Source organism: Haliotis cracherodii, unplaced genomic scaffold, assembly GCF_022045235.1.
Source record: "Haliotis cracherodii isolate W230 unplaced genomic scaffold, xgHalCrac1.p SCAF_16, whole genome shotgun sequence".
Lineage (NCBI taxonomy): Eukaryota > Metazoa > Mollusca > Gastropoda > Lepetellida > Haliotidae > Haliotis > Haliotis cracherodii.
This window is the reverse complement of record NW_027266271.1, coordinates 21,661,777-21,686,813: the sequence shown is the minus strand read 5'-3', so window position 1 is coordinate 21,686,813 and position 25,037 is coordinate 21,661,777. Positions and strand designations below refer to the sequence as shown.

Here is a 25,037-nt window from a genome sequence, read left to right as displayed (position 1 = left end):
AGGACACGTGTGACTGATATGGAAGACACAAGAATGGTATATAGGACACGTGTGACTGATATGGAACACACAATAATGTGATTTAGGACACGTGTGACTGATATGGAACACACAATAATGGTATATAGGACACGTGTGACTGATATGGAACACACAATAATGGTATATAGGACACGTGTGACTGATATGGAACACACAAGAATGGAATATAGGACACGTGTGACTGATATGGAACACACAAGAATGGGATATAGGACACGTGTGACTGATATGGAACACACAATAATGGTATATAGGACACGTGTGACTGATATGGAACACACAATAATGGTATATAGGACATGTGTGACTGATATGGAACACACAAGAATGGGATATAGGACACGTGTGACTGATATGGAACACACAATAATGGTATATAGGACACGTGTGACTGATATGGAACACACAATAATGGTATATAGGACATGTGTGACTGATATGGAACACACAAGAATGGGATATAGGACACGTGTTTCTGATATGGAGCACACAATAATGGGATAAAGGACACGTGTGACTGATATGGAACACACAAGAATGGGATATAGGACACGTGTTTCTGATATGGAGCACACAATAATGGGATAAAGGACACGTGTGACTCATATGGAACACACAAGAATGGGATATAGGACACGTGTGACTCATATGGAACACACAAGAATGGGATTTAGGACACGTGTGACTGATATGGAACACACAAGAATGGGATATAGGACACGTGTGACTGATATGGAACACACAATAATGGGATAAAGGACACGTGTGACTCATATGGAACACACAAGAATGGAATATAGGACACGTGTGACTGATATGGAACACACAATAATGGGATATAGGACATGTGTGACTGATATGGAACACACATGAATGGGATATAGGACACGTGTGACTGATATGGAACACACATGAGTGGGATATAGGACACGTGTGACTGATATGGAACACACAAGAATGGGATATAGGACACGTGTTACTGATATGGAACACACAAGAATGGGATATAGGACATGTGTGACTGATATGGAACACACATGAATGGGATATAGGACACGTGTGACTGATATGGAACACACATGAATGGGATATAGGACACGTGTGACTGATATGGAACACACAAGAATGGGATATAGGACACGTGTGACTGATATGGAACACACAATAATGGTATATAGGACACGTGTGACTGATATGGAACACACATGAATGGGATATAGGACACGTGTGACTGATATGGAACGCACAATAATGGTATATAGGACACGTGTGACTGATAGGGAACACACAAGTATGGGATATAGGACACGTGTGACTGATATGGAACACACAAGAATGTGATTTAGGACACGTGTGACTGATATGGAACGCACAAGAATGGGATTTAGGACACGTGTGACTGATATGGAACGCACAAGAATGGGATATAGGACACGTGTGACTGATATGGAACACACAATAATGGGATATAGGACACGTGTGACTGATATGGAACACACAAGGATGGGATATAGGACACGTGTTTCTGATATGGAGCACACAAGAATGGGATATAGGACACGTGTGACTCATATGGAACACACAAGAATGGGATATAGGACACGTGTGACTCATATGGAACACACAAGAATGGTATATAGGACACGTGTGACTGATATGGAACACACAAGAATGTGATGTAGGACACGTGTGACTGATAGGGAACACACAAGAATGGGATATAGGACACGTGTGACTGATATGGAACACACAATAATGGGATATAGGACACGTGTGACTGATATGGAACACACAATAATGGGATAAAGGACACATGTGACTCATATGGAACACACATGAATGGGATATAGGACACGTGTGGCTGATATGGAACACACAAGAATGGGATAAAGGACACGTGTGACTGATATGGAACACACAATAATGGTATATAGGACACGTGTGACTGATATGGAACACACATGAATGGGATATAGGACACGTGTGACTGATATGGAACACACATGAATGGGATATAGGACACGTGTGACTGATATGGAACACACAATAATGGTATATAGGACACGTGTGACTGATAGGGAACACACATGAATGGGATATAGGACACGTGTGACTGATATGGAACACACAATAATGGTATATAGGACGCGTGTGACTGATAGGGAACACACATGAATGGGATATAGGACACGTGTGACTGATATGGAACACACAATAATGGGATTTAGGACACGTGTGACTGTTATGGAACACACAAGAATGGGATTTATCATACAAAACTGGCTCCCACAGGAGATATCGCTTGGATGAGATCAAGCGATATCTACGTTGTAGATATCGCTGCAATGAAATTGCATCACAATGCTTTTCAGACCATTGCTCAGTAGTGGCTCTGCCACTGAAGCTGTTAGCAGTTCTTTTTTTACGCTTAAGACGCTGCTTATTACTGTTAACAAACTGAAAAAAAGGAAGAATGATGTTGGATGATAACTAAAATCTCACTCGAGTATCTTTTGATATCCAATATATCAACACTCGTTGATATATTTGATTGCAAAAGACACTCGGTGAGATTCTCTATATAGGACACGTGTGACTGTTATATGAAGGGCGATAGGACACGTGTGATTGATATGGAACACACGAAAATGGGATAAAGGACAGATGTGACTGTTATGGAACTCAGAATAGTGGGATATACGATATGCGAAGTTGTTCTGTAAAACACTGGCACGCGATCCTACGATCTACAGTCATCGTTGTCCTTAGAGCTTAATACGTACGTCATGATATCACGGGAAGATTGGAGAATGCGCCCTTAAACCCTGTGGGATTCCGGGTAAGACTATAATACTTGGTTGATTGTATGTAATCGTATCCCAATTGCGTGGATCGATGCTTATGATATAAATCACTGGATTGTCTGGCCCAGACTTAATTACTTACTGACTGCCGTCATATAGCTGTATTATTGCTTAGTGCGGCGTTAAACGACAAAACAGACGACCCCCCCCCCCCCCCCCCCCCCACCCACCCATCACCCCCTCCCCTCCTCTCTCCATGAAGCAAAACTTGGACGGAGTCCTGACTGAGACAGTACCTTCAAATATGGTAGATTTTACGGGCGCTTCCAAATATGATTTTTGAACATATAAATATATGTATCATTAGGTAATGATATATTTAGTTTCCAATGAGGAGTTTATTGACTTAAATGTCCGAGACTTTGTATTCAGGTGGATGCTTGTAATTCTATTTTTTTGCGTGCATTCGTGTACGTTAAAATTGTGCATTCAAGAAAACTAATTATGCATTAAGAGTATATTATTGCTCAAAACACATTTGGTGCTTATGTTGGTATTGAATGTGAAATTGTGGATAAAAGACGTAAGTTGGAAAGGTAACAGTTAACCAAGAGTGTTGAATACGAAATACAGCTGTCAAGTTTATGCCCGATCTTACACGCAAATGAACTTCGGCTACTTCCGTACATTTCCGTCGAACTACTTCCGTCAGGTGCGCGATGAAGCGGAACAATATATCATGGAGTCTAGCATGACTGTGTTTTGGTGTGTGGTGTGATTTTGTCGACCAGGGCTGTGTCCCTTACGTCCAGGTAACGTGATCTCAACATAAACAGAACATTCGATGAATAACAACTTCAATATGTCGAGAATTCCGACATATTCGGAGGTCACGGAGAAAAAAAATCCACTTGTCGCTGACGTATTTTGTTCTCGATTCCGACATAAACAAAGCCAAACTATAGACTGCGACCGACATGCTTGAGAGACTCACGGCTGACAATAGACTGGTGTTTTGTCTTGTAACACCCACACCCGTCGAAATGTTGTCTGTTTACTTCGTGACTCAGTCAGATATGACTGGGACACGAGTATTAGTGCCGTGTTTATTTTTATGCAGGCATTTAAATAAAATCAATTCTAGAATACCATCTGCATTTGAAAGAGATTTTCATAAATCGGAATGCAGAAATGGAAAATCTCTAAGTGCCCCTGTCTGTCTGGGCCTTGTCCTATTTGTTGTGTATGTGTTTATTTTTGTATGCATTCCGAATTGGTTTAGTCACCAAATGTCTGAGTGTGGTTCTGAGTAAATATGGCAGAAAGTGGACAGATTTACTTCACTAAGCCAATGGTCCATGTGTTGTAATGGTTTGGTGCAGTGTCCTCAGTCTATATTGTATATATGGTGTATGTTTTAAGGCCAAATATGGTACCAGATGGCACAAAGAGGCAGCACTAAACAGGGTTAGAATTAAACAGGAGCCCGCTAGCCCTGGGTTAATACAAATTCGTGCAGGCTTGTACAAATTTCTCCATTGTTTCAACATTACACAGACATCTGATCTTCACCCGGGCTACTAAAGCTTTTGAGCTAACCCTGCTAAACTTGTTGAAATCACCATAAACATGATAAATGTCAGGTGTTAATCAACTGATTTTATCTAATGCTTACATGAGGACTGATGAATTGCACCTTATACTCGACTGAAATGTGTCATCAATATCAATATCTGATCATGTTTATACAAGCGCACAACACACTGGGTTGTTGTATTTGTGAGTGATTTGTTATATTTTAGATCAAAGTCAGCGTTACCCGTGGCGATTGTATCGCCTTTCTTTGCCATATTATTATTAGTACTATGTTGTTAAAACAATGTTTATTATTTGTAGTTAACATGTTTGATGGATAAAGTTCAATTTGCTTAATGATTGACCCAGACAGAAGGGATGCTGGCCTTCTATATTCCAATCCCTTTGAATTTTAGAAGCTTTGGCTTAGTGAGATAGCTTTAGTGTATACTGCCGGTACAGCAATACATAATACCTGTATCATCTTATCAGTATTAATCAGAAAATGGCTTCCAAAATATATCATCTATATTTTTATTATCAGAACAGTAGCCTTAGTGTTGTCTGAGAATGATTAATGAAATTTTACTCGGAGGTTTCTATTTTATTTGGGTTATTACATTTTTCATTAGGTAACCAATATTTTTCGCTCATCTATTCCTCATTCTATTGGGTTTTTCACAAAATGATTTAACATTTTCAGATTTAAAAAAAATAAAATAATGTTTTAGATGTATATAAGGGTTCTTACTACAGGCTTAACCTGGAAAGTAAATTAGCTCGTTATTGTGTTTTGGAAATTTGCCCCATTGTGCGCATGCTGAAAAAGCTTCATTGGGTATTTACACGTGCTGTTTTTATACATTTGAGTTTTTCATTTAATGCATGCGTTTCTGTACGCAAGTTAATTGAAAGTAATTGGGTTTTGAATATTTGTTTTTGGTATTTTAAGCAAATACGCAGCATATCTGTAGCTCTGCAAACGGGAGGACCTATCAACGTAATATTTGTGTTCTTTGTGGGTTTTCATTTGTACTGATCAAAATTTCTGAATCGAGGTGGTAAAAGAATTAAGCCAAATTGTATAAGAAAGCCCGATTGGCTTAGAACCCACACAGACTACATTTAGATTAGGCAATCAAGTTCACCTGACGTGACCTTCTATGGAGGTGTCCTCAGATCTTAATCATATTAATATAGAGAGGTATCATATCGAAATAACTGATTTTTCATTTTAATGACATTAAATTTCACACATGGCTCTAACTACGGCATCTAGACGTAGACAGGATACAAGCAGATCTTGGCACAGGTTTCTCTTTAAGTCACATGACTTCAAACCCAAATGGCCTTTCGGAAGACCTCATCAACAATCCTGGCCACTATATTTCCTGGCAACAAAGCAAAATTCTCAATACCCTACATCAATGATTGGAAAATGAGGTAACCAGCCAGCCATTAACAGACCAAGGCATCGTCCTACCCAACATCATGTACTGTAGTGTGCTATAACAAATCATACCCGCAAATGGTCATCTTGATTATCTTGTGATATTGTTAAACAAGGCATCTCTTTCTTATCTTGACCGCCTCCGTGGTCAAGTGGTAGAGCGTCTGCCTGGAGAGCAGGAGGTCTAGGGTTTGATCCCCAGCCGTGTCATACCAAAAGACGTTAAAAGATGGTACTTGCTGTTACCCTGGCTGGCACTCAGCATTAAAGTGCTAAAACAAGAACTGGTCGGCTCCGAATCAGTATACTGTGTCTGGGTGGGGTATTCATGTTAAACTGCGGCATGGTATCTCAGTGGGATAGCACTATAAAATCAGCATTAAACCGGACTAGTAGTAGTACACGCAGCCACACACACACATGCACATCACTACATAAGTGAAATAATCTTGGAGGTGATGTTAAACTCCAATTCACTTCACCTCACCTCTTTGTTATCTCATAAACGAATACACTGTGAGGAAAATACGATTCATATCACGATTATAGGGTAACGAATATGAATATTAATTTACAATTACAATAACAAGTCAGCAGTTTATGTAGTATTTATTATGTTCAGTGAAACAGTAATATCATAAACTATTTGACATGGTTTGTTAATTATTGATAAATTATACATTCATATACTGCACTTATCCAGGTACTAGTATCTGCTCAACTGCGACAATGACCAGTGACAATACTGTCAAATTAAATATTATTAGAGTGTTGTCATTGACAGAAATCTATGCATTTTATATGTTGTTATGGATATTTTTAGGTACAGGGTAAGTAAATATACATGATAGCATATTCATAAATATTCGATTCTAGTGGCCACGAATAACCAATTCAATTCCTGAATGGTTACGGTTCGATTCACCGAATATGTAACAGCCCTAATAATCATATTGTTAACTTTGTACATTTCTGTGTGAAAATATCAGCATGTATATTAGCTCAGTTTGATTACTCAGTATTCAAGTGGTGAAGGGGCAAGAAGTAGCTGAAACGTCATTTAAAAAAATGAAAGAGGGTCATGTCTATATGATAAATATTTACTAAATACCCCCTTTTGGGGGGAGGGGGGGAGAGGGCGTGGTTTACAAGCCCCATTCAAAAGATCCCTGAAATTAGGAAAAAACTGCATTTTTTTGTCTGACTCTGTTCATCAATTAGGTGAAATGAAACTAAATGCTTTAAATTTTTTATCAGCACTGTTATTCTAACAAAAAAACTACAGTCAAATCTAAGTTTAGGTATCGTTCCAAATCTTTTTACGTTTTTAATTGTGTTTAAGTGACATGGTGCACTTCGCGGGGTAAAAGCCGTTTTATTACAATAAAGGTCTTTAATGTCGATGAGATCATCTTGATTGGGCGCCGCCAATTTATTTGAAAAAAATGCAAGTGGTATGAGAGGTTCAATCTGATTGGTCTGTAGGGGGGAATTGAAGGTACATAACTCGCAATGGCCACTGGTGGCGCTACAACTGAACCCAAAAATTCCAGCCTAGTTCGGCAAGGGTGGAAACTGGACTTTTAAAGTCAGTTAAATCCTTTGCCTCGGGAGGATGTCTACGTTGAATTTTAGGTCGGTTATTTTTGTAAACCAGCTAATAGAAATAAGAGGCCCTGTGTACATTACAAGTACTTTATGGATTGAAACTTGACCAAGGAGACTCCTATTGTTTTATTTTTCTTTGGTCAGCATGCACAATGCTCAAGACCGCCGACAGTCTGAAGCACAGTTTTTTACTGTCAGAGTTAGAAATTAAGAATTAAAGTAAATGAACTTAGGAATGAGAATAAAGGGGTCCTTGTAATAGCCCTTTAACATGAACGATTTACGATTAAGAAAACTGAGAACCCCAACACTAACACTGTTTACTATGTTCCATCTCTGTTGTTCCACAGACTGCATGCACGGGACTCAGGAGGATGGGGAGCGCATCTTCCAAGTTCCGCAAGCATCTCCAGAATGGGGACGAGGTGATGGCCTTGCAGCTGTATGGGAATAACAGTGACCTGCGCAAGGCTCTCGACCCCAACTGTTCCTATGGAGACTCCCACCAGCATGAGACTCCATTGCACTACGCTGCCCGGCATGGCATGAAGGGATTACTCAGGTATAGACTCATATGCAACCCTATACACAGCTTTTTTTTAATGAAAGAAAACACGCGTGAAGATCCAGCTTAGAATTGATCTTCAGCAATCCATTATTGTCGTAAGAGGCGGCTAACGGAATCAGGTGGTCAGACTCACTGATTTGGGTCATGCATGTTATCATATCCCAATTGCGTAGATAGATGCTCATAATGTCAATCACTGGATTGTCTGATCCAGACTCGAATCTTAACAGACCGTTGTCATTTAGTGCAGCATTATGCAAACAAATGAAAGAAGATATGGTAATGCATTTGATGATTCAGATCTGATGAATCCTCTTGAGTAATGTGTGCCACTGATTGATGTTATTGATCCCATTATGTTAATTCTACTTCATTAGGGGCCTATTATCTATGGTAGACCTTTCGATATAGGTCACGGGCAAACTATGCTGGTCAAAATAGGTGATTAAATGAATCAGGTGGCCAGGCTCAATGTCTAACTTGATTGAATGTTTGGGTATCCCAATTGCATGGATCGATGTCAATCACTGGATTGACTGGTCAGGCTTGATTATTTGCAGACTGCCGTCATGTAGCTAGAATATTGCTGAGTGAGGCATTAAACAATTATGTTGATGGCAGATCAACATGAACAATCGTTACAGGGTTATATGTGAACTGGCGCCAAATTAAGTGTTTAAGGTTTTGTGTCGTGCACCAGTGAATCTCGACATCACTACTATGCTGGTGAGGGGGAACTTTGAAGGGGGGGCTCAGGCTCGGTGTCTTGGTTGATGGCATGTTCATCACTGGATTGTCCGGTCCAGACTCGACTATTTACAGGCGGTTGTCATATAGCTGAAATATTGATGAGTGTGGCGTTAAACCATAAGCGCACATACATCCCAATGTTCAATGTTCAGCCAATTCTCGTGTTAGCAGTGGTAATTTGTTAGTCAGCACCATGCTCACTGATGATAAGTTGATATGCCATGTTATACCTGCATAATATTTTACCCATCTCACTGTTTTAGTTGCTTTTAATGGTAGCTATTGGGTACAATGAAGGCATTGTATAACAAACCACACAGACAAATTAATTGCATGTTGTGCAAGATGCGTTCAGTTAAGATGTTGTACTGGTGCAGTAAGTGAATTCCGCTTTTGCTATGTGTTATTTTAGATATTCCCGACTCGATGACTGTATTTAAGGAAAGGATGGATGATTATAGGAGATTTGCTGTTTAAAGGATTCCCCACAGTGCTTGTTTCTTATCTTTTGGCTTTCTGAACAATAAATGGAAAAGACATCTAATTCTTTAGATAATATTATTGGTAAATTGAATGTGAGCCATAGTAAGATGATATACTGTACTTCCTCTAATAGATGCTGAGCCTCAAATGCATACCGACCTCAATTTGACCTGTCGAAAAATTAGAGGCCAGTCCTCTGTGAGAAGCTGGCTTCTGATACTGTGATTAATAATGACATTTCCTGCAAATGTACCCTTTGTATGACCAGAATTTGGGATTTGGTAAGGTAGTGAGTTGCCACTGTGCCAGCATTAAACAGTATAGACGCAGGGCCTCTAATACACACCTGCCTCAGATAGATGACAGGTCAACAGCTTGCACGAAATTAGTAGATGCCCAGGTGTCTAATAGAGGAAATACGGTAAACCCAAATATGTTGCTTTCAGAATATTTTTGGAACGAGGTGGAAATCCCAATAAGACCAATGGCAAGAAGGAGACCTCCCTCCACTGTGTGTGCATGGAGAAGAGCACCCAGTTCTATGTGCGACAGCGCAGAGCAGACAGTCTGCTACTTATTCTTAAGTGGCGAGGGGCGACCCTACAGGAAGGAGAGATGGAGAAAGCTGACCTTGCCGCCCAAGATGAGGTGGGGTGTTTTGTGCTGTATCTGTGCTGTGTCTGTGGAACCTTTTGTGTCAATCGTCCCAAACTTTTCTTTCAGAGTCTTTCTCACCTCATTTTAGAAGGTAGTTTCCTTGACAGTCTTCATGAACATGCATATAACTCTCAAAATGCATGTCCTCTCACTGCAAACCACATCTCCTCAGAAACCACTTGGTCAGTGATGCTGAATCTTCACATGTTTGTACCCTAGATCATGTCAATGCAGAAAATGTTTGAAAATCAGTGTGACTCCAACTTTCGTTAAGTGTCTGTCTTTGTTGGCATTTTAAGCTGTTGATTAAATGATAAGCAACTATGTTACTATATAAGCTACTATGTCACTGAAAACATGATATAAATGTATTCATTTCTATATTTCCAGAAGAAGAACACGTCCCTTCACTATGCTGCAGCATCTGGTCTCAAGAAATGTGTAGAGGTAAGACCAAGATGACTATCTCAAGTACTTCAGTGTGTTTGCAGTAATAAGCAATCATATGGGCAAGTGGTCAAAAGCACCAAGCTAGCAAGCCCCAGGTGCTGAGATCGTATCCCGCTAGTGACCGGGTTGTAATTCAGCCTTGGGACCAACCATGTTTACTGGTCTTTACAGTGTTGTCACTACCCCTAGTGTACAGTACATACACCCTGTGCACTCGAAAGAACACACTCGTCCAATTGTTGATGACCAGATGGTGGAAACATGAATACGTACATACACCTGAAACACAAGTGTAAACATGTGTGGTGTCACCCTAGGCATGTGACTTAGTTCAAATGTGCCTCTGTTCACCCAGCAGGGAATGGGTACCCGCTATGTGAGGTGGAAGTAAAAACCTTCTAGTGCCCCTGGGCAGCTTGGGTTGTATACTCCCCAGGGAGTTGAGAATGGTCACTGGAATGCAAATTGATTGACTGGTCGGGGAACAAATAAAACCACATTTGAGCAGATAGTAGTACCTGGTTACCTGTGGTATATAAATGTGTAGTTTGATTAATATTACATCAGATGTTTTACTGTGATACAATACCTCTCTGTGTGAAGATCTAAGGAAACCCCCATAGAAGGACCTGTCCGATGAACCCTAAGCAGACTCTGACCACACAATCTAATATATGATAAGGTTGCATGGGTTCTTGAGCCAATCAGGTGTTACTTTCCTTAAAGAATTTAGCTTAATTTCTTTACCATTTCTATCTTAGCAAAAAGACCTGCCACAGAGCACAAATATTCCCTCTATAGATTAGCTGTTTGAGTGTAGATGCTGAGACATTCTACAACAGGAAACAACGGGATGGATAAAATACCTACAACAAAGTAGCGTGGCAATACATTTTTGGCATTCTGAACTTCTTATAATACTTGTTTTCAAGATAAAGAAAACAGATATGCTCGTCTGAATGCTTCACTCACACCAAGAATTCAACTGCTTCAATGCTGATTGGCTGATAAGAGAAAGTTCATTTGACGCAATCTTCCGTTGAGTTGTCCTCTGTTCTTTTGTTTATCATTATTATTTTTAAAAAATATGTTTGAGAGTAATGTTATTTTTTTCAACAGTGGCTGGTCCATCATGGTGCTCCTCTGTTCATTGAAAATGATGACAATTTGACCCCATGTGACTTGGCAGAGAAAAACGGACACTCAGACATAGCTCTCTATCTGGAATCAAAGATGGTATTTTCGGTGAGTAGTTCAGGAGTGATTCTGGTAGTTAAGACAAATGTTAACATGGTTAATATATGGTCATTACTGGATCCAGGAGGGGTGCAGGGGTGGCCATTCCTGGATGTTGAAAGGGTGGAAGTGTGGGCTTTCCTGGATCTGGAAGGGGTGGGAATTCCTGGATCCAGAAAAGGTGCAGTGGACATTCCTGGATCCTGTAGGGGTCCATGGGTAGCCATTCCTGAATCGGGGAAAGTGTGGAGGGGTAGGCATTCCTGGATCCAAAAGTGATGCAGGGTTGGGCATTCCTGGCTGCTGTGTTAATGTCCTCCCTTTGTTATCAGACTGATGGTGTGCCTGAAGAGGAAGAAGATGATTTCACCTTGTCACCAATTGAGGTAATGGCGTACATGATCCATCTTTGAATTGTGGGTATTCAGTTCAGCCTGATAAGTAGTTGTCATATAGAGAGTTTACTCTCTTCTTTATCATTGAGATTGACAGTACCCTCTCAACATCCATTTCGTTAGATCATAGGGTTTCGGATGTCATACATTTTCGGACAGCCATGTTTATCACGATTACTCACACTATAACGGGGGGTGTAGCATCACACAGATATTGTAAATACTCAGATGATGGCTTGTTTTTAAGAGAAAGTTGTCTTTTATAACTTAATGAGATGTTTTACATTTGTTCATGTGATTAGAGAGAAAACTACAAATGTTTCTTAAGCGTCCGAAAACCCATAACATCGGGATACTCAGAGGCAAAAGTTATCATGGTTATTGTGACATGGAATGTTTTCATTGGTAACCTTGTGAATGAATTTTTGTATTTAAACCAGAGAAAGAGTGTGTTAAAATTGAAGAAATGCAACCAACTGTCTGAATTGGATGAAATTGGCAAGAAGCGTGACATATTCACGGCAGTAAATGTTTAACACTGATTCTGTTTGTAATTTGTGTTTCACTACAAATCTTACCTTGAGTATATATCCTCAGGTTTATTTTGTGACCGATTCATGCGTTACTTTTCCATGTACATGTCTAGTTACACATAGGAAGTGCGTTTATCATTGACTTCATATAACACAAACAATAGTCACAACATGATCATTCATCAACTAACAGTACCACTGAGTTGCAGTGTAAGTATGTGTCAGTAGCAGGAATTTTCTTCAGAAAGAAATGCGACATGTTGCGTTTTTTGTGATTGCTCCCAGTTACTTGGAGGCATTCTGTTTATGTTCTGTGTATTGCAGGAGTACTCTGGTCTGCGGGCTCAGGACTTGCAGGAAGCCAAGGATCAGCTGCTGGTGGAGACGGCCGACATGTTGAGTGTGCCGCTCTTCACAGCAGAGGCCCTGCTCAGGAACCATGGTAGGCTGCTGTTCTTACTTAATTAGGGTCGGTACGGGTGACTCAGTTGTCTTAAGGTGCCACAATTCACTGCGCAGAGTTACATTGCTCAGGTGGGCGTTGGTTTGAATCCCAGATTTGGTCTGAATTGGACAAGTTCCACAAAATAATCCTGTTGGTTTAACTGTGAGGAGTTGCCTCTGTTAGGCATAACAGAAACGTAAGATCGTGTATTTGAATCCTGTGTTGCCCTGATTATGTTTAGGACCCGTGAAGATCCAGGGTAGATCCAGTTAGAAAAATAGGTCTTCAGCAATCCTTTCTTGCTGTAAAAGGCGACTGTGCTTGTTGTAAGAGGCGACTAACGGGATCAGGTGGTCGGGCTTGCTGACTTGGTGGATGCATGTCATCATCGATGCTCATTATGTCAATCACTGGATTGTCTGGTTCAGACTCGATATTTACAGATCGCTGTCATATAGCGGGAACATAATTGAGTGCGGTGTTAAACAACAAACAAACAAACAAATAATTATGGTTAGGTGTGTCAACACCAAGGTAGTAAATCGAAGACCTTCATCACTGCATTGTATAACTGAAATATCTGAAATACTATCAAAACTTACTAACTTATATTGAATTGATGCATGTTTTATGATGCTGTCAGCAGTATTCAACCTTTGTAAAGACTGCCTGTGAATAATTGATCCATGTAGTTGAGGTTGACATTGTGCATGTTGACATGCAATAAGCAAGGTCACACATGCTCATTTTAGTCTTCTCTAATGAACCGCCTCCGTGGTCCAGTGGTAGAGTGTTCGCCTGGAGAGCGGAAGGTCCGGGGTTTGATCCCTGCCCTCGTCATACCAAAATATGTTAAAAGATGGTACTTGTTGTTACCCTAATACCCGTCATTACGGGGCTTAAACAAGGCCTGTTCGGCTCGGAGTCAGTATACTGTGTCTGAGTTGGGTATTCATGTTCACTTCGGCATGGTATCTCAGTGGGCTAGCACTATAAAATCGGCATCACTCCAGACTAGTACAAGCAGCTACACAGCACCTGTGCATGCACATTGCTATATAAGTGCATTAAACCCCAATTCACCTCACTCTTCTTGTATGACTGGCACAGGGTACTGGGATGATCTATTCTTCCCAAGAATCCATTATTGTGTCTTTTGATATTCGGTAAGTTTGGAGAATTGTAACTCTTTGAATTATTCATTTATTCTTATGGATACATAGGAAATAATCCTGTGGGAATTCTGGGTTGTCTCCAGCAACCTATGATGGTTGTAAGTGGCGACTCATTGGAATGAATGCTCAGGGTTAGTGACTTGGTTGATTGCGTGTCATCCATCATACCCCGACAGCATGGATCATTCTTCACTATAAGAATCACCAGCATGTTTATTTACAGGCCCCCATTTATAGTGAAATAACTTCATTACATTCTTCAGAAGCCATTTTCTGACACATTTGAATTCCTCTTCTTAGAATGGTCACGGGAGGCGTTGCTTGAATCATGGATGACCGATGCTTTTGCTTGCTGTGAGCGATGCGGAGTTACCCCCCCTGCCACACTGTTCAGTGAGAAGCCCCAAGTTCAGGAACATCTAGCAAGTCCTCTGCCAAGTCCCAGCAAGTCGGAGCCAGCCAGTCCTGATACTGAGGCATGTTGACATGACAACAAACGATGTCTCAATCAAATTTAGAAACATGACTTGGCTAATAATAGAGTAGACCTAGAAGGCCTTTGGATATTGAAATGATCTTAGGGCTACGGTTATTGTAAAGTGATCGCAAGGATTCAGACAATGTTAAGATATAGTCATAATGTCATGAACCTCATGATAGCTCCATATCGTTCGTAACCCATAGAACGCTATCTTAGCATCAAATGATGAATCATTTTAAGCATATTAATTTGCCCCATGTCTTTTGGTATTTTGTCGTCAATCCAATGCTTTATATTTATTTATTTTTAAATCTCAAATCCCGGATTTTGGGGTTACCTCCCTTAGAAACAAGGATAAACTAGAGCAACAATCTCATTAAAATCAGACTTTAGTTCTCACTACGGCTAAACAAAGATCTGAGGACATCCCATTAGGGGTCACGTCAGAAGGGAAAATGATTTTAGATTCTTTTATTTATACTTCTCCATCAACAGTTAGTCACAGCTTTACACCTTTGATCTACCTATAACACAAAATTAACAAACGGTTACCATGGTTACTGTTATGATGTTAATACCCAAGTCCTATTATAAACTGACACAGTTACAGACTGAAATAATAATATGACTGTTGTGACTGTTCTTGCAGTGTGAAATTTGTGCCTGTACTTTTCCCATTTCGGATGAACCAGTCCACATGACGTGTGACCACGACTTTTGCCGAGAATGCTGGGAAAGGTGGGTAGTTCCTGAATATTTCCAGCTCACAATAAACATAATTGTTCCGTACATAAATGAGAGCTGTCATCTCCCATGATGTAATCATGATTTCAGATTTTCATGTACTTCTTAATTGTAAACATGTTTTGCTGGATAGCATCTGCCCGGAGAGCAGAAAGTCGGTGGTTTTATTCCTTGGCCGTATCATACCAAATGACAGTAAAAGATGGTACTTGTTGTTTCTCTGCCTGGCTCTCAGCATTAAGGGAACTAAGGGGTTAAAACAAGCGCTGACTGACTCGGAGATGGTATTATGTGTCTGAGTGTGGTATCCATGTTAAACTGTGGCATGGTATCTCAGTGGGCTAGGCACAAGAAGTCTGGACTAATACCAGCAGCCACACAAACAAGTGCTTGCACTTGTCTTTATAAGTGAACTAATCTCATCCAATTTAAACAACATCTAATTTTTTTTGGGGGGGGGGGGGGCAGGCGGTGGTCGGGTAGCCTAGTGGTTAAAGTGTTCGATCGTCACGCCGAAGACCCGGGTTTGAATCCCGACATTGGTACAATGTGTAAGCCCATTTCTGGTGTCCCCCGCCGTGATATTGCTGGAATATTGCTAAAAGCGGAGTAAAACCAAACTCACTCACTCTAATTTTTTTTGGCATTATAATGATGAAAAGTCATAATATTGTTAATCAGTGAATGAATTCTTTTACATCATTTCATCCCAATGATGTACTCTAAGTCTTAGATTTAGGTAGACTTTAATCTATTCTTGCAACCGTCAATAATCCGCTGTCATGTTTGTAGATACCTGAACTTGAAGATCCAAGAGGGCGACGCCCACCACATTACCTGCCCAGCATTTGACTGCACCATGCTGGTACCTGTAGATGTGATAGAGAGTGTTGTGTCCAGAGACATGGCCCTCAGGTACCTGCAGTTTGATATCAAGGTAATGTGCTGTTTTTTTATCATGTTTACGCTCAAGTGTTGACTTAGTCAAAAGAGGGAATAGTATTACAGGACCACAAATGAACCATTTCAAAAGCAGCAGTTTTCTTTTTGGAATAATTTCCCTTTTCATGTTGGATCATTGCTCACAATATGAATCACTGGATTGTCTAGTCCTGACCCAATAATTTAGAGGCTGCAGTCATATAACTGGATATGTTTAACTTTTCCTGCATTACGTATTGCGCATTGTTCTTACTACCGAGGGGCGGTCGGGTAGTTAAAGCGTTCACTCGTCACGTCGAAGACCCGGGTTCGATTCCCGACATGGGTACAACGTGGGAAGCCCATTTCTGGTGTCCCCCGTCGTGATATTGCTAGAATATTGCTAAAAGCAGCATAAAACCAAACTCACTCACTCACTCACTCACTCTTACTACCGAAGTCCTAACTGGAAATGCATGATGATCTATCAGGGTCTTCAGTAACTCTACTGCCCAAAATGACCCCTGACCCCATGACATCTTGTGTCCCCATCTGGTGTCGGAAGACATGCCTGCCTATATAATTTCAACACCCACCAGGGCGGCTACCAGCCATGTGTGAATTCCCTTTGAGGCAGGAATCATGAGGTGGAACCAGCATTGGCGGCCGATTGGGGTTCTCAGGGAGGAAAGGCTCGAATAAGTGTTATGTTAATTTTATAGACTTATCCTACATTACCCAAGGGCCATCCCGTGACTATTGTCTTCCTCAGCATTGTACCATCAGTCCTGAGAGACGTTTTGAAGACAGTAGCAACATAAAGGGTGCATGTCTTCCGACACCAGATGTCACAATGGTCTGGGACGTCATATTGGGTGAATGAGTTACTGAAGATGCTGATAGATCGTCATTCCATTCCAGTCAGGACTTTGGTAGTAAGAGCAATATATAATGCAGGATAAGTATATAAAACAAACATAACACTCTGATTATGGAATTATTGCTGAATCAAACAACTTGATGATGACAGTGGCTGCAGGTAGCCAGGACAAGTACGTAAAGCTGAAGGGGTCGTCGGCACAGGTATTTCAGAAATGTACCCCAGGTACGTTTCTGAATACAGAAATGTACCCTAGCCAAAATCAGAATACAGAAACGCACCCTAGGATGAGTCCATTCTGCCGCAGGGCCGAAGGGCGCAATGCGCGTAACCGGTTCTTCAGCGTTAGAAATTGGCACTTGTCCTGTAGTCCTTGCCAAATTGCCCAATAGTTAAGGTATCATAAGGACTAGTAGAAATTTTCCCTTTTTAAGGGTTTTGCTACATGTTATCATTAAAAGGACTAGTGGTCCAAACCTGTTAGTTTCTACTGCTGTTCTTTACATATTCGTCATTTTCTGTGTGCCAAACCGCGGTTAATTCAACATGGCAGTACTCCTGAGATGAATTCCAGCGTATCATATAGGAAACAGTCATACACAGTGACACACATACATTAATCTAATATTCCGGCAATATTCCGCGATGCACGCATGCTATCATAATCAGGCGAACCAGAACTCCAGTATGAACCGGTTTCGGTTATGGGTTTGGGGAATATGGACTCATCTGCCATTTAGGGTAGCAGGTACGTTTGTGTATTCTAATCTTGACTCGGGTACATGTCTGTATTCAGAAATGTACCTGTGCCGACAACGACCCCTTCGACGTTAGTAAGAAACCAAGATGGTCAGACCAAGGTTACTTTATCATATCATATGACTGCTTTTCCAGGCATTCGTGGACAGCAACCCGGACATGAAATGGTGCCCTTATCCTGGCTGTGGCCGAGCAGTCAAACTGCCAGACTTGGACAACCAGGCCGCGTCATCGTCGTCATCAGGCCCCCAGGGGCGGATCAAGATCCCAAGTGACACCTCCCGGGGGGTCGACTGTGGGGCAGGGCATTACTTCTGTTGGTAGGTTGGGCAAGAGGAAAATAGGACATGTGGTATGAGTAATGTGGTCAGCTGTGAGGGTAATTTCATGAACACAGCTTTTACCAGAACGTTACTTCTCAAACTGGGACTTTAATACATTTGAGGACCTTTTAACATCGAAAGATGATACCATACAATATAATCTTGCTTTGTATATATCCCTTGTCTTAATTTTGCTGACTGGTATTCTGAAATGTATATGATCAATGTGATATAAATAACATGGAAGTATGTCCAAATGTGGAACTTACCAAAATGTTTTTTGGCATAAATCATTTCTTACAATAAATAAATGGTTGATTTCCCTGATATTAGAAATTTGCTTCCTGCCTTCATTTTATTATTTTTATGAGGTAATAAATTAAGTATTCAGAAGCTTAACAATGTTTCAGTGTAGTGATTAATAACTGGAGCATGGCCACACATTATTCTTTGAAGAAGGTTTGTTTGAATTTAGCGGCTTTATGATCACAAGGAACAACAAGGCCTGGTTTCAGCAAGTCATATTAATGCTGTGGTGTCTGTGAGCCTATGGGACAACCATAGCTAAGATTCCTTTGTGAAGCAGGAGAAATGTTTTCTGTCTTTCTGCACCAGGAGTATCCCTGCTCCTGCTAAGTAACTATAAAAAATAGCCTGGAAGGTAATTCAAGGTACCGACGTTTACTACAATATCTGAAAAAACTATCGGACCTACTCCAGTCAAAGTTGGTATGAGATTATTAAACAGTCATACATAACTGGATATTACATTTAAAGACAATCGGTGCATGAATAAAAAATCTGTCTATTTAGCTATCACTATGTTTCATCAACAACCAGACCTGTTTGTCACTGGTGGAACGAGCATTCATTGTAACAGCCATCTGCATAATGCTACCCCTGCATCACAGGGCCATATGACACAGTTGAACCAATCAACTCAACTCGAAGGGGTGCACAGGAATCACGCACGCACAAATACGGTGTTAGCATTGGGCGTCTCAAGATTACAATGAATGCTCGTTCCACCCGTGACGAACAGGTCTGGTTGTTGATGAAATATAGTGATAGCTAAATAGACAGATTTTTTATTCATGCCCGGATTGTCTTTAAATGTAATATCCAATTATGTATGACTGTTTAATAATCTCACACCAACTTTGACTGGAGTAGGTCCGATAGTTTTTCAGATATTGTAGTAAACGTCGGTATCTTGAATTACCTTCCAGACTATACAGTGTGTGAAGTATGTGACATTAGCAGGTGCGTCTTGTGTCCCCAGGGAGTGTCTGGAGGATGCCCACGAACCCTGTAGCTGTGATAACTGGAAGAAGTGGGCCCTGAAGGTGTCGGAGGTGAAGCCTGAGCAGTGTAAGAGTATGTTCTTTCTCTTGAGAGTGTACACTCTGTTCTTCGGCTGTAGAAACTAACTTGCCATTGGGACATGTATATTTTTTCAGTTTCTCCTCTCTCTGCTCCCGCCCTGGATATTTTCTGAATTTGCTGTTCCATGAACAAATCTGAGCTGTAGTTCATCTAAAGATGTTACAATAAGGGAGGTAACTCAGCCTATTGCTTTGTTTTCTTCTTTCCGTTGATTTTGTCTTGGAAGGCATGAAAAACACTGGTGCAGCAAAATTGGAATATATCACAAGAACAATTCCATTGTGATCCAGTTTTGCACATAACTTAAACAACAGGCATCTTGTCAGTTGTAGCCTCAACTAAAGGCTGGCATTAGTTTTCTTTTCTGAATCGGAGCATTGAGAGGAGAAACACATAAAATAATATGGATGACCTTATGATGAGGTACAGTGTACCATGCCAGTCCAGATCCTGTTGGTATGGAAACCCAGTCAGTCAGGAACATGATTATTATGGACATTATATGTACAGTATTAAGGATTTCCTGATGAATTTGCCCAGATGGCTTCACTGTATATCATGATACATTGTTAACCCTTAACCCTAACCCTTAGGATTGTGACATGGGATTTACGTCTAGTACTAGTTTCTAGCATTGGCACTTACTTATTTGGAAACGAAGCTGTATGAGAAACCGCATCTCATTTCATTCGCTTATATTAAAACTGCTAGATGTCTCTTGTCAAGGTCTATGATGAAGCTGAAGTAAGAATGGAACCATATTCATTCATTCATTCATTCATTCATTCATTCATTCATTCACTCACTCACTCACTCACTCACTCACTCACTCACTCACTCACTCACTCACTCACTCACTCACTCACTCACTCACTCACTCACTCACACCATAAAACTGTGTACAGGAAATGATATAATATGTTTATGGTCTTAAGTTCTTGCTTAGCTCACCTGAACCAAAAGTTCCTGTGAGCTTATGGCATGGTCCATCATGAACATTTACCTTGTCATCATGTCCTCCCAATGTCATGTTAACAACCTTCATCGTGTATTGAGACGCATTTTGTATTCAGGACTAGGAGTGGCGCCATAGTCGGCTATATTCCCAATATACCATGACTACCTTTAGATGATAGACAATGCAACTGGTGACTGGTAGCATGAGGAATTATTTATTGGGGTACAATGACATGCAATCAGTTACTGTTAGCATGAGGAATTATTTATAGGGATACAATGACACGCAATCAGTTACTGTTAGCATGAGGAATTATTTATTGGGGGACGATGACATGCAATCAGTTACTGTTAGCATGAGGTATTATTTATCGGGGTACAATGACACGCAATCAGTTACTGTTAGCATGAGGAATTATTTATAGGGATACAATGACACGCAATCAGTTACTGTTAGCATGAGGAATTATTTATCAGGGTACAATGACATGCAATCAGTTACTGTTAGCATGAGGAATTATTTATCAGGGTTTCAGTTAGATATTCTTCAGTACCTTTGCCAATTATCAAAGGATTCTTAAAGGCATTTTATTATGTTTAGTTATAACAGAAACAATGTCCTAAAAATACTACTCCATGATGCACAAAACTGATTCTCTTAATGTGTCAAGTATTTGTTTAAATAGTTAAGACCTTGAACCTTTTTTTAGCCTCTCTTCTAGTCACATCACATATTGTAACCATTCTCTAAAATCATAGCGTTGATGAAGCTAGACTGGAACTAACAAAGTAACATTGTCATTAAAATTGTTTTCATCATTCTGAACCAATTTTTATATGGCCACCTAGCCTACCATGTTAAACATGTAAATTTGACCCCCTGCTTCGGCATTTGTGGAGGTATCAGTGTCTAATGTAACATTTGTGTTAACATATGAAGATTCAGAATGTTTGATTATGACCCTAGTATGACCTTCCTTTTCCAAATTAAAACGTACCCCATGATCTATAATGTTGCAGATGCTCCAGGGAATTCAGGTGAGCTACAGAGTGCCTCCATTTTATTACTCACCCCCAGCTTACTGTTTCCTCCTGATATTTATACACAGACATGTAATGAAAGTCTCAATAAAGTGAAATGGATATCATTAATAATGCGCTGAATTAACAGCTTGGTGAAACTTTTGAGTTGTTTGACTAATGATGAGTTGCAGAGTAGAGTTACCGATGTTGAGATTTGTGTGGATGTTTCAGTGAATGGTGTAGAGATTTGTGTGTATGTTTCAGTGAATGGTGTAGAGATTTGTGTGGATGTTTCAGTGAATGGTGTAGAGATTTGTGTGGATGTTTCAGTGAATAGTGTAGAGATTTGTGTGGATGTTTCAGTGAATGGTGTAGAGATTTGTGTGTATGTTTCAGTGAATGGTGTAGAGATTTGTGTGGATGTTTCAGTGAATGGTGTAGGGATTTGTGTGAATGTTTCAGTGAATTGTGTTGTAGAGTGAGGTACTGATGGAGAGGCTGTGTGAGTGTTTCAGTGAATGGTGTGGAGGTTGTGCAAATGTTTCAGTGACTGGTGTTGTAGAGTAGAGGTACTGATTTAGAGGTTGTGTGAATGTTTCAGTGAATGGTGTTGTAGAGTGAGACACTGATGTAGAGGTGTGAATGTTTTAGTGAATGGTGTTGTAGAGTGAGACACTGATGTAGGGTTTGTGTGAATGTTTCAGTGAATGGTGTTGTAGAGATACTGATGTAGAGGTTGTGAATGTTTCAGTGAATGGTGTTGTAGAGACACTGATGTAGGGTTTGTGTGAATGTTTCAGTGAATGGTGTTGTAGAGATACTGATGTAGAGGTTGTGAATGTTTCAGTGAATGGTGTTGTAGAGATACTGATGTTGACGTTGTGAATGTTTTAGTGAATGGTGTTGTAGAGATACTGATGTAGAGGTGTGAATGTTTCAGTGAATGGTGTAGAATAGAGGTACTGATGACAAGATTTGTGTGGATGTTTCAGTGAATGGTGTAGAGATTTGTGTGAATGTTTCAGTGAATGGTGTAGAGATTTGTGTGAATGTTTCAGTGACTGGTGTTGTAGAGTAGAGATACTGATGTAGAGGTTTTGAATGTTTCAGTAAATGGTACGGAGGAGGAGACTGAGACAGCAGCCAACTGCCTGTGGCTGGTGACCAACTCCAAACCCTGCCCCAACTGTAAGTCTCCTATACAGAAGAATGAGGGCTGTAACCACATGAAGTGTTCAAAGGTAAATCACAAAGATACTGCCTTCTTCTTGTTAGAATATACCGTGTAACCATGGTAACTCATAGTTGCGGATTATTCCTCATATTAAATCACTCTTTCTCCACATTTGTTTCCCATCAGTATTCAGTTGAAAGTCCTTGATAAGATGCTTCTGACAAGAATAATTGCTTCAAGAAATTATAAAAGATAATGATTTAGAGTCCTACCTTGGCAGAATTAACACATTGAGCTGTATAAGTGTTTAACAATGTTGATGTTTCCAGTGCAAGCACGACTTCTGCTGGGTGTGCCTGGAGCAGTGGAAGCGCCACAACTCCAGCACGGGGGGGTATTTCAAGTGTAATAGATACGAAGCCGTGAAGAAAGTGGAGGAGAAGACAGCCCAACTGGTCACAGAGGTAGGGCAGGCTTTATCGCGTGTTCAGTATGTTGGCAAGAAATAAATGTTAGGACTTCTTCATGATTTGTACAGCTTTTGATGGACATTCTTCCATATTGCCATGGTTTATAACAATCTTCAAGATAGTTTGACTGGCATTTATTTAGTGAACTGGGTCCCTTCCCACAAAGCCATCTTAACGCTAAGGTGATCGTAACTCCCATACTTTAACGAGGACTTATAACAGTCGTAGTGCTGGACGACTGTTAGTCTCATACTTTAACATAGATTTGCGACAGTCGTAGTGCTGGATGATCGTAACTCCTGTACTTTAAAGTAGACATAGGACAGTGGTAGTGCTGAACGTCGGTAACTCCTGTACTTTAACATAGACTTATGATAGTTGTTGTGGATGTTTTAGTCAGGAGATAAACATGTGTTTTCAGATTTGCAGGTGGTATTGAGCATATACTGCCCATAGATGTTCTGATAAATATTGACATTTCACAAATGATGTATCATTGTCTTTCAAATTGGGGATTGAGAAAAAAATAAACTTATCAAGTAACGTATCAAGGCGCCAAGAGCAGGGTCCAATTTAGTGATAAACATTTAATTGTGTGTTTTCGGAATTATGGTGTTATTGTGTTTTTGAGATTTCATTTGGGACTGACGTTAGGAATTAAGAACCAAAACAAGTGATATCAGTGAATAACTGAACATCTTTGGTATCAACGTTGGACTTTAAATTTGGTGAAAACTGCGTTGTTTATTTTTTCAGTCAAGATGTTTTTTATCATAAATCATATGTGGTAAATGTCAGTGTTAATCGTTTGTTTGTTGTTAAACACCGCAATCAGCAATATGACAACATTCTGTAAGTAATCGAGCATGACCCAGTCAATCCAATGTTTCCATGCTATCAAACAAGTCAGCAGGCCTGACCACACAATCAGGGTGGTGGGGTAGCCTGGTGGTTAAAGTGTTCGCTCATCACACCGCAGATCCGGGTTCGATTCTATACATGGGTGCAATGTGTGAAGACCATTTCTGGTGTCCCCATGGGTGATATTGCTGGAATATTGCTAAAAGTGGTGTAAAACTACACTCACTCACTGACCACACAATCCATTTAGTTGTCTCTAACGACCAGCACAGGTTACTGTGGACCTATATTCTTCCCCGGATCCCGATGTGACTAGCAGTGTTGAAGATATGGATTATATGTTTCAGGCTGAGGAGAAGAACACTAAACTACAAGAACTAAATCGTTTTGTTCACTACTACACAAGATTCAAGAACCATGAAAACAGTTACAAAGTAAGAAGGCTTGAACATAGATACGATTTTTTTCAAAGTCATGTTGGACCCAACTGATATCAAAATTTCACACTTAACGTTTTCTGTTTCATGATACAGTCTTATTTATTTTTCTGTGCTCAACATTGCTTGTAGTATCTTTAACTTTTATGTTTTGTAGCTTGAAGAACCCCTGTTAAAAACAGCGAAGAATAAGATGATGAAATTAGCACAGGCAGTGACTGATACAGGTAGGTGTGGAGGAGAAAGTTGATCAGGGTGCTTCTCACCTGATGTTGGGCGGTCGGGTAGTCTAGTGGTTAAAGCGTTTGCTCGTCACGCCGAAGACCCGTGTTTGATTCCCGACATGGGTACAATGTGTGAAGCCCATTACTGGTGTCCCCTGCCGTGATATTGCTTGAATATTGCTAAAAGCGGCGTAAAGCCAAACTCACTCACTCACTCAGCTGATGT

At 40.4% G+C, this 25,037-nt stretch overlaps 1 protein-coding gene across 1 annotated transcript in view; it reads left to right on the top strand.

Annotated features, from left to right (window-relative positions):
• The first annotated feature begins 3,570 nt into the window (after nucleotides 1-3,570).
• Nucleotides 3,571-25,037, top strand: part of LOC139463929 (ankyrin repeat and IBR domain-containing protein 1-like) — a 38,738-nt gene continuing 17,271 nt past the window's right edge. The window contains exons 1-17 of the mRNA XM_071245370.1: nucleotides 3,571-3,658; nucleotides 7,830-8,041; nucleotides 9,727-9,928; nucleotides 10,328-10,384; nucleotides 11,507-11,632; nucleotides 11,956-12,009; nucleotides 12,876-12,993; nucleotides 14,472-14,647; nucleotides 15,302-15,390; nucleotides 16,189-16,333; nucleotides 18,092-18,276; nucleotides 19,562-19,656; nucleotides 21,643-21,660; nucleotides 22,756-22,886; nucleotides 23,149-23,283; nucleotides 24,498-24,584; nucleotides 24,745-24,814. Of these exons, the coding sequence (XP_071101471.1) occupies nucleotides 7,854-8,041; nucleotides 9,727-9,928; nucleotides 10,328-10,384; nucleotides 11,507-11,632; nucleotides 11,956-12,009; nucleotides 12,876-12,993; nucleotides 14,472-14,647; nucleotides 15,302-15,390; nucleotides 16,189-16,333; nucleotides 18,092-18,276; nucleotides 19,562-19,656; nucleotides 21,643-21,660; nucleotides 22,756-22,886; nucleotides 23,149-23,283; nucleotides 24,498-24,584; nucleotides 24,745-24,814 (1,876 nt within the window). The 5' untranslated portion in view covers nucleotides 3,571-3,658; nucleotides 7,830-7,853. The remainder of the gene's footprint in view (nucleotides 3,659-7,829; nucleotides 8,042-9,726; nucleotides 9,929-10,327; nucleotides 10,385-11,506; nucleotides 11,633-11,955; nucleotides 12,010-12,875; nucleotides 12,994-14,471; nucleotides 14,648-15,301; nucleotides 15,391-16,188; nucleotides 16,334-18,091; nucleotides 18,277-19,561; nucleotides 19,657-21,642; nucleotides 21,661-22,755; nucleotides 22,887-23,148; nucleotides 23,284-24,497; nucleotides 24,585-24,744; nucleotides 24,815-25,037) is intronic.